The sequence below is a fragment of the Sus scrofa genome, chromosome 6, assembly GCF_000003025.6.
Source record: "Sus scrofa isolate TJ Tabasco breed Duroc chromosome 6, Sscrofa11.1, whole genome shotgun sequence".
Lineage (NCBI taxonomy): Eukaryota > Metazoa > Chordata > Mammalia > Artiodactyla > Suidae > Sus > Sus scrofa.
The window spans coordinates 106,621,837-106,635,081 of NC_010448.4; the positions used below are offsets into that span (position 1 = coordinate 106,621,837).

At 42.0% G+C, this 13,245-nt stretch overlaps 1 protein-coding gene across 1 annotated transcript in view; it reads left to right on the forward strand.

The window, feature by feature from the left end:
- The window catches only part of GREB1L (growth regulation by estrogen in breast cancer 1 like), a 147,830-nt gene that overhangs the window by 75,955 nt on the left and 58,630 nt on the right, over nucleotides 1–13,245 (forward strand). Inside the window, 3 exon segments of the mRNA XM_021096163.1 lie at nucleotides 559–687; nucleotides 1,223–1,357; nucleotides 4,192–4,389. Coding sequence (XP_020951822.1) covers nucleotides 559–687; nucleotides 1,223–1,357; nucleotides 4,192–4,389 — 462 coding nt within the window.

A 13,245-nucleotide genomic window follows, 5' to 3' on the forward strand; every position in this document is an offset into this window, starting at 1 on the left:
AGTTGCCATTTGGACTAAATTTTGCTTTTCTCCTCTCTGTGAGTGGCTTTCACATCTTCCTCGGAAAGGTGCCAAGCCCCCTCGCTTTCGCCAAACCCACCTGCCTGTCCCTCTGTGACCTATATCTCTTTCACAAAGCTTCATCAGAAAGTGTAATGCATTCCTTTTCTAATTTTCATTTGTAAAAACAACATATGTTTATATTTTTAAGACCAACATTCATAATAGCCATGCAGACACAATTTTTTAAAGGCTTTTCACAGTCCTCCCCAGTCTTTTAAACACATGCGTGATATGTTTTCACAGTTACTGACATAAGGTTATGTCATTTTCCCCTTGATCACCTAACTTTGATATTATAAACTTTTCATTTCAGATGAAAGTTTGAAATTGTCATTTCAGATGCTGTGTAATTGCCCACCTTTTTATGTGCCATCCCTTTCTTAGTCAGGTCCCTCTAGTTACATACTTTAGTTCTGTTTCCAGTCTCTGCTGTTATAAATCACGTCCCGGTGCACATTTGTTCACTGGCACATGGTCTCTCCCTCTGTTCTGCAGGTCAGCATCAGTCCAGAGCTCTGGCAGAGAGCATGCTCACCACAAGTGAGTTTTTGAAAGAAATTAGCTATGAGCTCATCACAGGAAAGGTCAGTTTCCTGGCATCGCATTTCAAAACCACATCATTAGGTGAGTGGCTCTCGGGTTCAGCAATACTGCCAGCCCCCAGCTGCCTGATTTTCTGAATTTAAATCTTTACCCGTCAAGGAGCTGAGTGTGGAGCTTAAGCTTGCCCGCTGACCTTCCTTCTATGGTTTCTTCTAAGCCTTTTGTTACTGACACAGCAAGGGGTTCAGGCACTAGGATGGGAGGCCTCCACTCCACCACTACTTTGTTGTTTGACCTTGGGCGACACTGCCTCCCTGGATCTCAGTTTTCTAATGTGGCAAATGGAGATATAACAATCCCATCCTCCTTGCTCGAAGTATTATGGAGGCCGGGAGAGATGTGGTTTATAAAAGCATGTAAACTGTAAGCCCGGTGCAAACAAGGGCAGCTCTGGCTACAGAGACCCTGCTGTTGGTGTGACTGGGCGTAAATTCCAACATGAAAAGTGGGATGACTAGCAGATCTCCATGGAAACTCAGCTGCGCTGCCCAACTCGGAGACTGATACAAACATCATTCCTCGTAACCTTCTTATCTCTGCTTGTGTTTTTAAATAGGAGATGACCTAGACAAGCTACTAGAAAAAATGCAACAGAGAAGAGGAGATAGTGTGGTGACCCCTTTCAACGGAGACCTTAACGAATGTGTGTCCCCTCAGGAGGCTGCGGCTATGATCCCCACGCAGAACCTGGGTAATGTCACTTCAGACCCAAAGGAGGAAACCCAACCTCAGGACAGTCACAAAAGCTAAGTCGTTCCGAGGGTTTTACGGTCTTGTCTTCAAGTCACAGAATGAGACAGGCCTTTCCTCATTATCTCCGTGATAAATCTGGCTCAAGTTAAAAATGTCTTACCCTGTGGCCTGGGTCCAACACCTTATAACTGCCTCCTAGAATTAAAAGCAAAGCCAAACACTTTATTTTAAGCAGTCCCCCCCACATCTCTCTCTCCCTTTCTCCCTCTCTCTCTTTTTTTTCTCTGAAGATTCTGGGGTCCTTGGTGTACTTTCCTTAGCTCTACCAACTGTGCCCTCAGCTCACGCAGAGTGTTAAAGAACTTCTTGAAGGAATCTATAGTCTATGCAGGGCTCCTGGCTCTCGACGCCCCGCATTTACCTTCCAACATGCAAAACATACATTCTCAGGGAGATCAAGGCCTTCCTGGCAGCTGGAGCAGCAATACTGACGTATCATCTGCCCTATAATGAGTTTGTAGGGGACACGTGGCATCAGGGTTGAGAAGTCGGGTCACTAGATTGGGTTCCTTTAGGTTCAGTTTTTTCCCCAATTCCCTGTTGTATTGGGACAGTGTAAGACAGGACAGGAGTTCCCGTCATGGGGCAGTGGAAAAGAATTCGATTGGGAACAACGAGTTTGCAGGTTCGATCCCTGGCCGTGCTCAGTGGGTTAAGGATCCAGCGTTGCTATGAGCTGTGGTGTAGGCCGCAGACGTGGCTCAGATCCTGCTTTGCTGTGGCTCTGGTGTAGTCCCATGGCTACAACCCCGATTCGCCCCCTTGCCTGGGAACCTCCATATGCTGGAGGCGAGGCCCTAAAAAAAGAAAAAAAAAAAAAAAACAGAACAAAGCACAGAAGAAGGGATGGATATGAAACAGAACTGTACAAGTGGATGCTGACAGCCTTGTGGCTCTCACTTGATAGGAACACATCATGAATGTATTAGGGTGGCCTCGGCAGTGAAAGCATGGCTTGGCATCAGCTCCAGTGTAAAAACAAAGTCAAAGACAATACAATTTTTGACTTCTGGACATTATAGGGCAATAAAGTGATCATCCAGATGAATCTGGAATGTGTTATGCAAACAAAGTTAGAAATTCAAATTCTCAGAGTACTTACAGGTTCCCATGTATATATCCTCAATTCCCTGTTTATGAAACATAGCTCTTAATTAATTAATTAATTGAGATCTTGGTGATTATAAAAAAAATACTGTTTAAAGATACTTTTAGGTTTCCTCCAACTTCAAAATTTGCTAAGTTCAATTCTACAAAAGGTTATGCCACCCTGTGTGTTAGTCCCTATCCATCTAACCTGTGAAATGAAAGAAATAACAGTCTAACTACCAAAAGACAGATTTTAGTTTGATTGCTATTCTCTGTGGGTGGGTCAAAAACTATTTGGGCTATTATTAAAAGTTTCAGTTTGAGGAGTTCCCATTGTGGCTCAGCAGTAACAAACCCAGCTAGTATCCATGAGGACATGGGTTGGATCCCTGACCTCACTCAGTGGGTTAAGGATCTGGTGTTACCATGAGCTGTGGTGTAGGTGGAACATGTGGCTTGGATCCTGTGTTGCTGTGACTGTGGTGTAGGCCGGCAGCTGCAGCTCCAATTTGACTTCTAGCCTGGGAACTTCCATATGCTGCATGTGTGGCCCTAAAAAGCAAAGAAAAAGCAAAAAAAAAAAAAAAAAGTTCCAGTTTGAGGCTTCTCTAGAGGTTTCAGACAGTGGGGAGACCCAACTGTATAAAGCTCCAGCCACTGTCAGGGTACCACAGTGACTGGGGTGTGGTGACTACCATTTTTGCCTGGGCTGCACAGCGGTGTGATTTTAGAAAGCATCCATTAGCACAGGCTAAATGCACCCTTGTGTGTTCCAGTCAGACTTCTACACGTGTTCCTGATTTAAAAAAAAAAAAAACAGCTCTTTAAAGAATCATTAAAAGGTCTCCTGTCCAGGTATGTAGCTAACTAAGGCTGTCTCTCATACGTATGTGTGTATGCACATCACGTGTAAGAGAGATTGAGTGCCTGGTTAGAATTTGTAATAAAAACCTACTGGCATGTTTAGAGTATCTGGGCAATATTTTTTCTAATATGTCACCTATTGAGTGGCCACCGGGCCCTGTCATGAGTCAGGTCTCTTCAGATAGTGCAGGCGTCAGCACCGGAGTTGACCACAGCCATCCAGACCTGCCAGGTCACAAGCACAGGCAAAGTGGAGTTAAGTGGGAAGAAAGGTAAAGTTAGTGTCGTGGGGAGGAGAATTTCAAACCACGTTGCCACTGACTTGCTGGAGAGGAAATGTTTACTGTGGTACCATCCAGAAAAGCTCAAAGGAACTCAAAATATTATTATGGTTATGGCATTGCCTCCTTCCCTGAACTGGGTCTGGGCTCGGGCACCTGACCTGTGCCCATAGTCCTAAAGGAACCTGGAAACTCTTCCCCATTCCATAGATGAACCCTGGCTCCGGCCCTGAACGTGTAGCCTGTCCCCCCTTTCCCAGACAGGGGAGCGGTGTTGTGTTAGTGCTTTGTGAGATGATCGATTTTAAAATAATGCATATGTAAGACGACCGCATTCACTCTTGAGCACGTGCTTTCAGCCAAGTTTTCAGGGAAAGTGGGCAAATATTAAAACTCAGTAGAGAGTGAGGATAGAAAAGAAGGACTCTTGGTGACAAAGCACCATGTGTGTACTATATGTCCCTGGATGGATTCATAGAGGTCATCACAGAAGTGAATTAATCTTGTTCTTATGACTTTTTTATTTTTTTAATTTTAGATTCAGATAATGAAACCTTCCAAATTTATCAGCCGCAGCTCACCGTTGCCAGAAAACTCTTGTCCCAGGTGTGTGCTATAGCAGACAGCGGCAGCCAGAGCTTGGACCTTGGCCACTTCAGCAAAGTGGACTTCATCATCATTGTCCCGAGATCAGAGGTTCTGGTCCAGCAGACTCTTCAACGGATCCGACAATCGGGTAAGATGGACTTGCAAAGAGGACCCCACCTAGATGCAGCCTTTCGTTCCCTCTGTGTCTTTCTTTGGCTTAATCCAGAATTTATTGGACATTTCCATCCCTTTTCACATTAATAAGTATCACAGGAGTACTTTAAATATTACTTTGAATTTATCTGTAAGTGTTCCCTCAGTACTCTGAACTTTCTCCTCCTGAGTCAAGGATAAATCGATGTGCATGTTTGTCAATACCAGTAAGTCTGTGACTAGAAACTGGTCACTCATCTATGAAGAGACATTTCCTTAAGGCAAAAGGATGGGGTGATGGGGTCTGTGCCATCTGAACCCTATCTGTGGTTCAGAGTGGGTCACTGTCTCCCAGGAGGACTCATGCATTTAGCACATGACCAACATATTTTCAATCTAGAAACCAGAACACCCCATGTCTACAATGAGAAACCTCATTGAAAAAAAACGTGAAGTTAGAATTTCTCCTAATGACTTTAAGAGACTAAATAGAGAGGAAAAAATGTTTTTCCCAGAAAATGTAAAAAGGTAGGGTGTAAATATTTTAGAAGTCTGTGGTAAGCATATCCCTCTCAAACATAAAATTTGCTTAGAATTGCAAGAAGCAATAAGGAATTTAGAAAATAGAGACTGCTGAAAATGCTTGCCTTTGTGAACTAGTTTTGAAAAGGAAATTATAAATGTCAAGTTGCTTCTGAGTACTTTTGCTGGGGGAAAACAAACACACACAGATTTTAACTGGAGAATAAATATTTTTGCCACAGTAAAAAAAATTATTTTTAATTTATTTGAAAACAAATAAGAAGCAGAACATTTCAGAAAAGTTTAAAATATAGTTTAGGAGCTCCCATCGTAGCTCAGCGGAAATGAATCTGACTAGTTTCCACGAGGATGCAGATTTGATCCCTAGCCTCACGCAGTGGGTTAAGGATCCAGTGTTGCTGTGAGCTGTGGTGTAGGTCGCAGACATGGCTTGGATGCCGCGTTGGTGTGGCCCTGGAATAGGCCAGTGGCTACAGCTCTGATTTGACCCCTAGCCTGGGAACCTCAATGTGCTGTGGGTGTGGCCCTAAAAAGACAAAAATGAAATGAAATGAAATGAAATGAAATAAATAAAATAAAATATAGTTTATATGTTCCTGAATGTCACACAGTGCTCCTTAGAATTTAGCATAGAGATCACCTGGGGATCTTGGTTAAAATGCAGATTCCCCTTCCGAGGGTCTGGGTGGGCTCCAGATTCTGCATTTGCAACTTGCCCCCAGGGATTCCCAGGCAGCTGGTCCGTGGACCATACTTTGTTTTTGTTTGTTTGTTTTCAACATAATCAAAAAAAGGTTTATGCAAAACATAGAGTTCCTTATTTTTTTCATTCTTTAAAGTTTTATTGAAGTACAGTTGGTTTACAATGTTGTGATCATTTCTGCTGTACAACAAAGTAATTTAGCTGTACATGTACACATATCCATTCTTTTTCAGATTTTGTTCCCCTATAGATTATCACAGAATATTGGGTAGAGTTCCCTGTACTCTACAGCAGGTTCCCATTTACTATTCATTCCATATACCACAGTGTACATATGCCAGTCCCAAACCCCCCTCCATCCCTCCCCACCACTACCACTTTGATTAGCACAGCTCTACAAGAAACCTTTCATTGTTAGTTCCCGGTTAGGGCCAGATGAGCTGACTGACAATAGATTTTCCCTCTTTAATGTCTCTTGGTGGCTGTGGCTGACACCGTAAAGTCTTTCCTTGCTTTCTGGAGACTTAAGTGCCTGGTTAACAGTGCAGTCTTCGTTTTAGCCTCTAAAATTTTGAATGACAAGCTACAAAATGGCCTGCTGGAATTAAGTATAGGTGATTTAGCCAGGGAAGGTCAAACGCCTTTTCTCACAGCTCTACCAGAAATTGGAGTGAATTCAAGGCATCCTCAGCTACTGGCCATTCTGCATTCTCTTTCCAATCCCTCTACTGAGAGAAATGGATGGGCTTTCACACCAAGCATTATTCAGATTTTTGTTGCTTGTAGATTTTCCACTTCCTTCCTGTGGAGGGAGCGTCTTCTCTTATAGGTGTTTTACTTGTATCAAATGGCATTTGTGGCCTTCCTACATTTGTGATCTGATACCCCAGTCATGCTTGAGCCAGGGCATCTTAACACCTGTTTCAAGTGGTGAAATCACCCTTGGTCAGCAGCTGTGCTCTCCCCAGAGCCTTTTCCTGAAATAACCTCTAGATGACCTGTTCTTTCTCCTTTCTTAATCAGTTCAAGACCCTAAATAAAACTGCATTTTTGACAGAGAAATTCCACTGGTCCCTCTTTTTCCCTTCTCAGTGCCCTCAGATCTTTCCAAGGTGAGGATTTTAAGATTATCATACCTCAAAAAGATACTGGAATTTGACTGGTTACATAAGCTTAGGAAAATCAGTGTTATAGACAGATTCAGAAAATTCAAGGCAAAGCACATTTTTTAAATTATTCACATCTGGCATTGACATATACACTAGAATTTTTGCTGCAAAAGTAATCACTTACATATATTTAGAAATGGTTTTATTGATTTTTATTATATAAAAAACTGTTATAGTTTCCTTTCTTTTGAAAAATAAAAGAAACAAAGTAGGAAATTTTAAACATTTATAATCTTACCGCTCAACGAAAACCACTGTTAAAATGATTTAATATTGGAGTTCCCATTGTGTCTCAGTGGCTAACGAACCTGACTATTAACCATGAGTTTGCGGGTTCAATCCCTGGCCCCACTCAGTGGGTTAAGGATCTGGCATTGCCATGAGCTGTGGTGCAGGTTGAAGATGCTGCTCAGATCTGGTATTGCTATGGCTGTAGCATAGGTCAGAAGCTACAGCTCTGATTCGACCCCTAGCCAGGGTTCGACTCCTGGTCATGGGTGTGGCCCTAAAAAGACAAAAGACAAAAAAAAAAAAAAAAGATTTAATATCTAATGTTCCAGGCTTTCTTCTCTGCCTGTGTCATTTTTCCATGTCATTGTAAGCTTTTGTAAGCATCATTCTTAATGAATGTATGTGATGTTCCATGTCATAACAACACCAAAATTTTATTTGCTTTTTTATTTGAATACCTTCATATTCTTGGAACACATAACAATCATAAAAACAGGAAGGACTAGAAGCATGAAAGTGTCAAGAGATTGTCCAGAGCAAAGATTTTCCACTCAAACAACTCTTGAAAGTCCATTGCCATGAAAACATAACGGATCAAAAGAAATCATCTAACTCACTTTTCTTATATTTTGCCATGTGAATCAAGGAAAGCTTCATTGCCTAAAGTCGCAGAAGGCAGTGCTTTGGGGACAAGGATCGTTTCTTCATCTCTACGTGCCCGGTGCCTCGTTTCTGCCTCTCTCAGGCCTGGCACCCAAAGGAGTTTAGCTACCATTGGAAGGGAGAGGTGGGGTTGGAGGGACGAAGGGGTGGGATGGGCAGAGGGAGCAACAGTGTCCAAGTGCTTCACTCTCTGGTTCCATTTGCCTTTCCCTAAAGGAAGCATCTCAGCATCCAAGCTGCCAGGAAAAGCACCAGGCAGGGAGAAGCAGGCAGCCAGGACATGCAGAAAGGCCACATCCTTGGCAGCCCTTGGGTGACTGAAAGAAAAAGGTGAAAATAGAAACCATCACATTGTTGCAGACTCAGCACCAAGACGAAGCATTTGATACCTCAACTCATTTTCTAATTAAGGAAGGGAGGGAGGGAGGAAAAGAAAACAAAACATTACAGAAAGAATTCAAAGGTAAAAAATAATAATAATTGAAGTGAAATGGGTTAAACATGTTTAAGTTTTCCCAAAATGAACTTGTAACTGCTGCAGTGATCAGTGGAGAAGCAGCATGAGGAATTTTTGGACTGTAGGAAGTACTTTGGTTTTAGTGTCACTTCTTTACAAATTGATGTTGTAGCAAAATCCTAATTCAGGAAGCCTCAAATTCTATAAATTAGAATATTAGAGTATTCGTACAATCAAAATGCAAGCCATTTTCAGAGTTCCCTTATGGTGCAGTGGGTTGAGGATCTGGCATTGTCACGGCTGTGGCGCAGGTTGCTGCTATGGTACAGGTTTGATCCCTGGCCTGGGAAACTTCCACATGCCATAGGTGCAGCCAAATAAATAAATCATGCAAACCCCTTTCTATTCAAAGTGGGGGGGATGAAAACAGGAAGGATTACAGACTATCTATATTTTCCTCCTCCTTGCTTTTAAAATGCTCCAGCAGATGGGAGCAGATGGAGTATCCAGGCAAGGAAGTTTCATGTGCTGATGGACAGACAGATTATTCTATCCAAAAGGACATAAGGAAGTTTTATGGCAGTGGTAGAGAGTAGGAAGGGAAGGGAAGAAATAGAGGAAGACGTCTTCACTTTCCAAACTATATTTTCTTGGTGTCATAAACCTTATACCTCCTTGTCAGTCCCCTAAAATGTCAGCAGTAAGGGCAGTGACTAAGGCAGCAGGGAGTGGGATCCCAGGGAAGAAACTTTTAGGAAGCCTGAGGTGCAGTAGGGAAATGCCAGAGATCCCTTCATACGAATGTAACTGGATAAGTACCTCCAGTTAGCATTCGTTAAGTCAATTTCCAAATAGGTGGTAGCTGCTTGGTGCCCACCCCTAGTTTACAGGAGGTGCTGGCACCTGGTTTACAGGCTTCTCCGATCCCATCTGGGTAGTTTATCCCACCAGATCCCAGCTTCTCTACCTTAAACTCTCATCCTCAGATCTCTGCTATTTGGAGCCACCTGCCCTCTAGATCATATCCCAGACCCTGTGGATCCTGGAATTGTACATTCCAATATCCCCAACATCAGACCACAGACTGCTTTCAACATACACAGTGGAGAAAAAAAAAATCAACCTTTCCAATCGATGCTTCATAAATTCTTTCTGGATCTTTAATTGGATCTCTCTCTCATTCTATTACAGATTCCACCATTTCACTCAAACTTCTGACCTCATCCTTCTCTTAGCAAATGTTCATGCCAACTACTTCTCCTGTCCCCAACCCCACCAAAGAAGAAAACTTCAGATAAAAACTTCTTCCTTCCAAACCTGGAAACCTCACTGCATCCACACCCATCTTTCCTATCAGTGAAAGACTGTCTTCCTCTGTCTAAGCCTGATTCTCCCACCTTGCTCTGAATGCCATCCTCTCCCCATTCTCATGGACCTCACACTATTGATTCTCTCTTCTCTCGTTGCCACCTTCTGTTTTCTTCCCTCCCAGAGCTCATTCCATCAGTTTAAACCTACCCCACTCTCTCAAAACAAGTTTCTGTTAATCCTACCTAACCCTCCAGTTCATCCTCCTCTACTTAACTGCCAAGCTTGAGTTGTCTGTTGGTATCTCCATCTCCCAGTCCCTCAGCACCCTGCAAACTGGCTTCTACTCTCCACTCCCACCCTTGCAGGACTCTCACCAGCGTTACCAACAGTGTTTTCTGTCCTTAGCTGAACTCTTGACAGCACAGATGATTCCATTCCTCCCTTTAAACACTAGAGCTCCTTTGGCTTCCGAGAACACCCTTGCCCACCTTCCTTCTGCGGGTCACACATGGTGCTCTTCTGCCCTCTGTGGTCCTCCAGCCCTGACACTCAAGATGGGGTAGTAGCTCTGTGTTTATTAATGATCTTCCTCTTCAGCTAGAAAGCAGATATTCTGGGTACATGTCCGTCTTGACTGTTTTATAACATTCTGTTGAATTGAATTTTTTTTTTTTTTTTGGCTTTTTGCCTTTTCTAGGGCTGCATCCATGGCATGTGGAGGTTCCCAGGCTAGGGGTCTAATCAGAGCTGTAGCCACCGGCCTATGCCAGAGCCACAGCAACAGGGGATCCAAGCTGTGTCTGCGACCTACACCACAGCTCACGGCAACACTAGATCCTTAACCCGCTAAATTGAATTTTAAATTAAAATATATTTTAAGAGGAAGATATAGAAGTAATCAGTATTTAAGATGTGCCAGTCCCCAGGCAAAAACAAATTTTGTCATTAAAACCATGTTTCACAGAGTTCCCTTCATGGATCAGCAGTTAACGAACCCAACTAGGATCCATGAGGATGTGGGTTTGATCCTTGGCCTCACTCACTGGGTTAAGGATCCGGTGTTGCCATGAGCTGTGGTGTAGGTCACAGATGCGGCTCGGATCCTGCATTCTGTGGCTGTGGTGTAGGCCGGCAGCTATATATAGCTCCAATTCAACCCCTGACCTGGGAATTTCCATAGGTGCAAGTGCGGCCCTAAAAAGCAAAACAAACAAACAAAAAACATGTTTCACAAATCTACTTTGGCCAAGAGTAGAGGCCTGAGATGAGCATGTGTCAGCTGTCTTTTAGTCCCTCAGGGGCCCTGAAGTTGTTATCTGTGTGTTCAGAAATCTGCTCTAGTGTAGGTCTAGTGCTGTTTCCCTCTTTGACCCAAACAAACAGACAAGTCTCACCAAACCCAGTTTGGAGAATTCTTTCCTACTGGGAGGACAGAAGGGAGCCAGCCAGGCCACCAGAAGTCAATGGGACCACCAATGCAATGGGCACCAAAAGCAATGACCAGGAATTTTAGCCTGTTGTTTCAATTCCCAGGTTATTTATTTGCGGAAAGGAAATGGCCAGGATGAAGGAATTCCCATTGTTATAGTACTTAAAAATTCAGCATACTCTAGGAGTTCCCGTTGTGGCTCCGCAGAAATGAATCTGACTAGGAACCATGAGGTTGTGGGTTAGATCCCTGGCCTCTCTCAGTGGGTTAAGGATCTAGCATTACCATGAGCTATGGTGTAGGTCGCAGACATGGCTTGGATCTGGTATTGTTGTGGGTGTGGCATAGGCCAGCAGCTGTAGCTCCAATTCGACCCCTGGCCTGGGAACCTCCACATGCTGCAAGTGCAGCTCTAAAAAGACCAAAAGAAGAAAATTCAGCATACTCTAATGGTTTCATATCTTCTTGATTTTCATTTCCTCTTTTTATAACAATAGTGATTTATTGTTTATATTCTACTTTTTATAATATGGATCTGAAGAGATTTCAGTAAGACCAGATATGAAAAACCCATAAAATTGCCAAAAAAATTAAATATGATTTTCATTTCCTTTTAAGCATTAGAATATTATTGCAAACCAAAATTTTGGAGAAATTAATTTGAGCCCAAGAGGGAATGAACAGCTAAAACTGAGAGTAGTTTTATTTTTCTTTAGGTTATCTTCTTGATGGGGAGAACAAGAAATAAAAATTAGAGAAAAAAAATTAGAAAAAAAATTCTTTTTAAAAAATTTATTTATTGAAATATAGTTGATTTACAATGTTGATTTAATTTCTGCTCTATAGCAAAGTGATTCAGTTACACATTTATATATTCTTTTTCATATTCTTTTCCATTATGATTTAATCACAGGATATTGAATACAGTTCCCTTTGCTATATAGTAGGACCTTGTTGTTTACCAGTCTACATATAATAATTTGCATCCACTAATCCCAAACTCCCAATCCATCCCTCCCCCATCCCAACATGGCAACTACAAGTCTGTTTTCTATGTCTGTGAGTCTGTTTCTATTTTGTAGATAAGTTCATTTGTGTCATATTTTTAGATTCTACATATAAGTGATATCATATGGTATTTGTCTTTCTCTCTATGACTTACTTCACTTAGTATGATAATCTCTAGATCTATCCATGTTGCCAAAAATGGCATTATTTCATTCTTTTTATGGCTGAGTAATATCCATTGTATGTATGTACCATATTTTCTTTTTAATAAATTTTAATAAATGTTATTGGAATATAGGTGACTCACATGATGTGTTAGTTTCAGGCATACAGCAAAGTGAATCAGCCCTACATATACATATATATCCATTCTTTTTCAGATTCTTTCCCCACATAGACTATCACAGAGTATTGAATAGATTTTTCTGAGCTATTTAGTAGGTCCTTGTTACCAATCAGTTTTGTATATAGTAATGTGTATATGCCAGTCCCAAACTCCCAATCCATCCCTCTCTCCATGTACCACATCTTTATCCATTCATCTGTTGATAGACATTTAGGTTGTTTCTATGTCTTGGCTATTGTGAATAGTGCTACAGTGAACACTGGGGTGCATGTATCTTTTTAAATTATATCTTTCTCTGGATGTATGCCCGGGAGTGGGATTGCAGAATCATATGGTAATTCTATTTTTAGTTTTCTATTCAGTCTCTGGGGCAGACCTTGCTGATGCCCACTTTTTATTGTGGAGTTGGAAAAATATGAGGAACCTCTATAGTGGCTGCACAAATTAACATTCCCACCAGCAGTGTAGGAATGTTCCCTTTCTCCACACCCTCTCCAGCATTTATTTGTAGGTTTTTTAATGATGATTCTGACCGGTGTGAGGTAGTATCTCAATGTAGTTTCGATTTTCATAGAAATAAAATTCTTTATTAAAAACATCAAGGAATAATAACATTCGAGCCAGACCACATTGTTCTCTCCAAATAGGCAGTACATATGGGGCCTTGAGTTGAGCACTGGGTCATTTTTACTGACACCTGGACATTTTAGATTTCCCTGGCCATTATCAGTTTTACTTGATACTCAGGCTGATGAGTTCCTTCTAGTGATGGGTTCTGGCCACTCCTTCAGACTTTGCACCTTCATGGCTTTGACACTGTTGCTCATGAGGTGTTGTGGACTCTGCACCTGTGTTCTTGGATTTATTCCCCTTAAAGGCCATTAGGTGGTTGAAAAATTGCTGTTTCCCCTTCAAAGTTTTTATAGGAATGGCCTCAGAGGGCATGATATTGTTTTTCTCTAATCCCATAAAGAGGAACTCAGGCCAATGC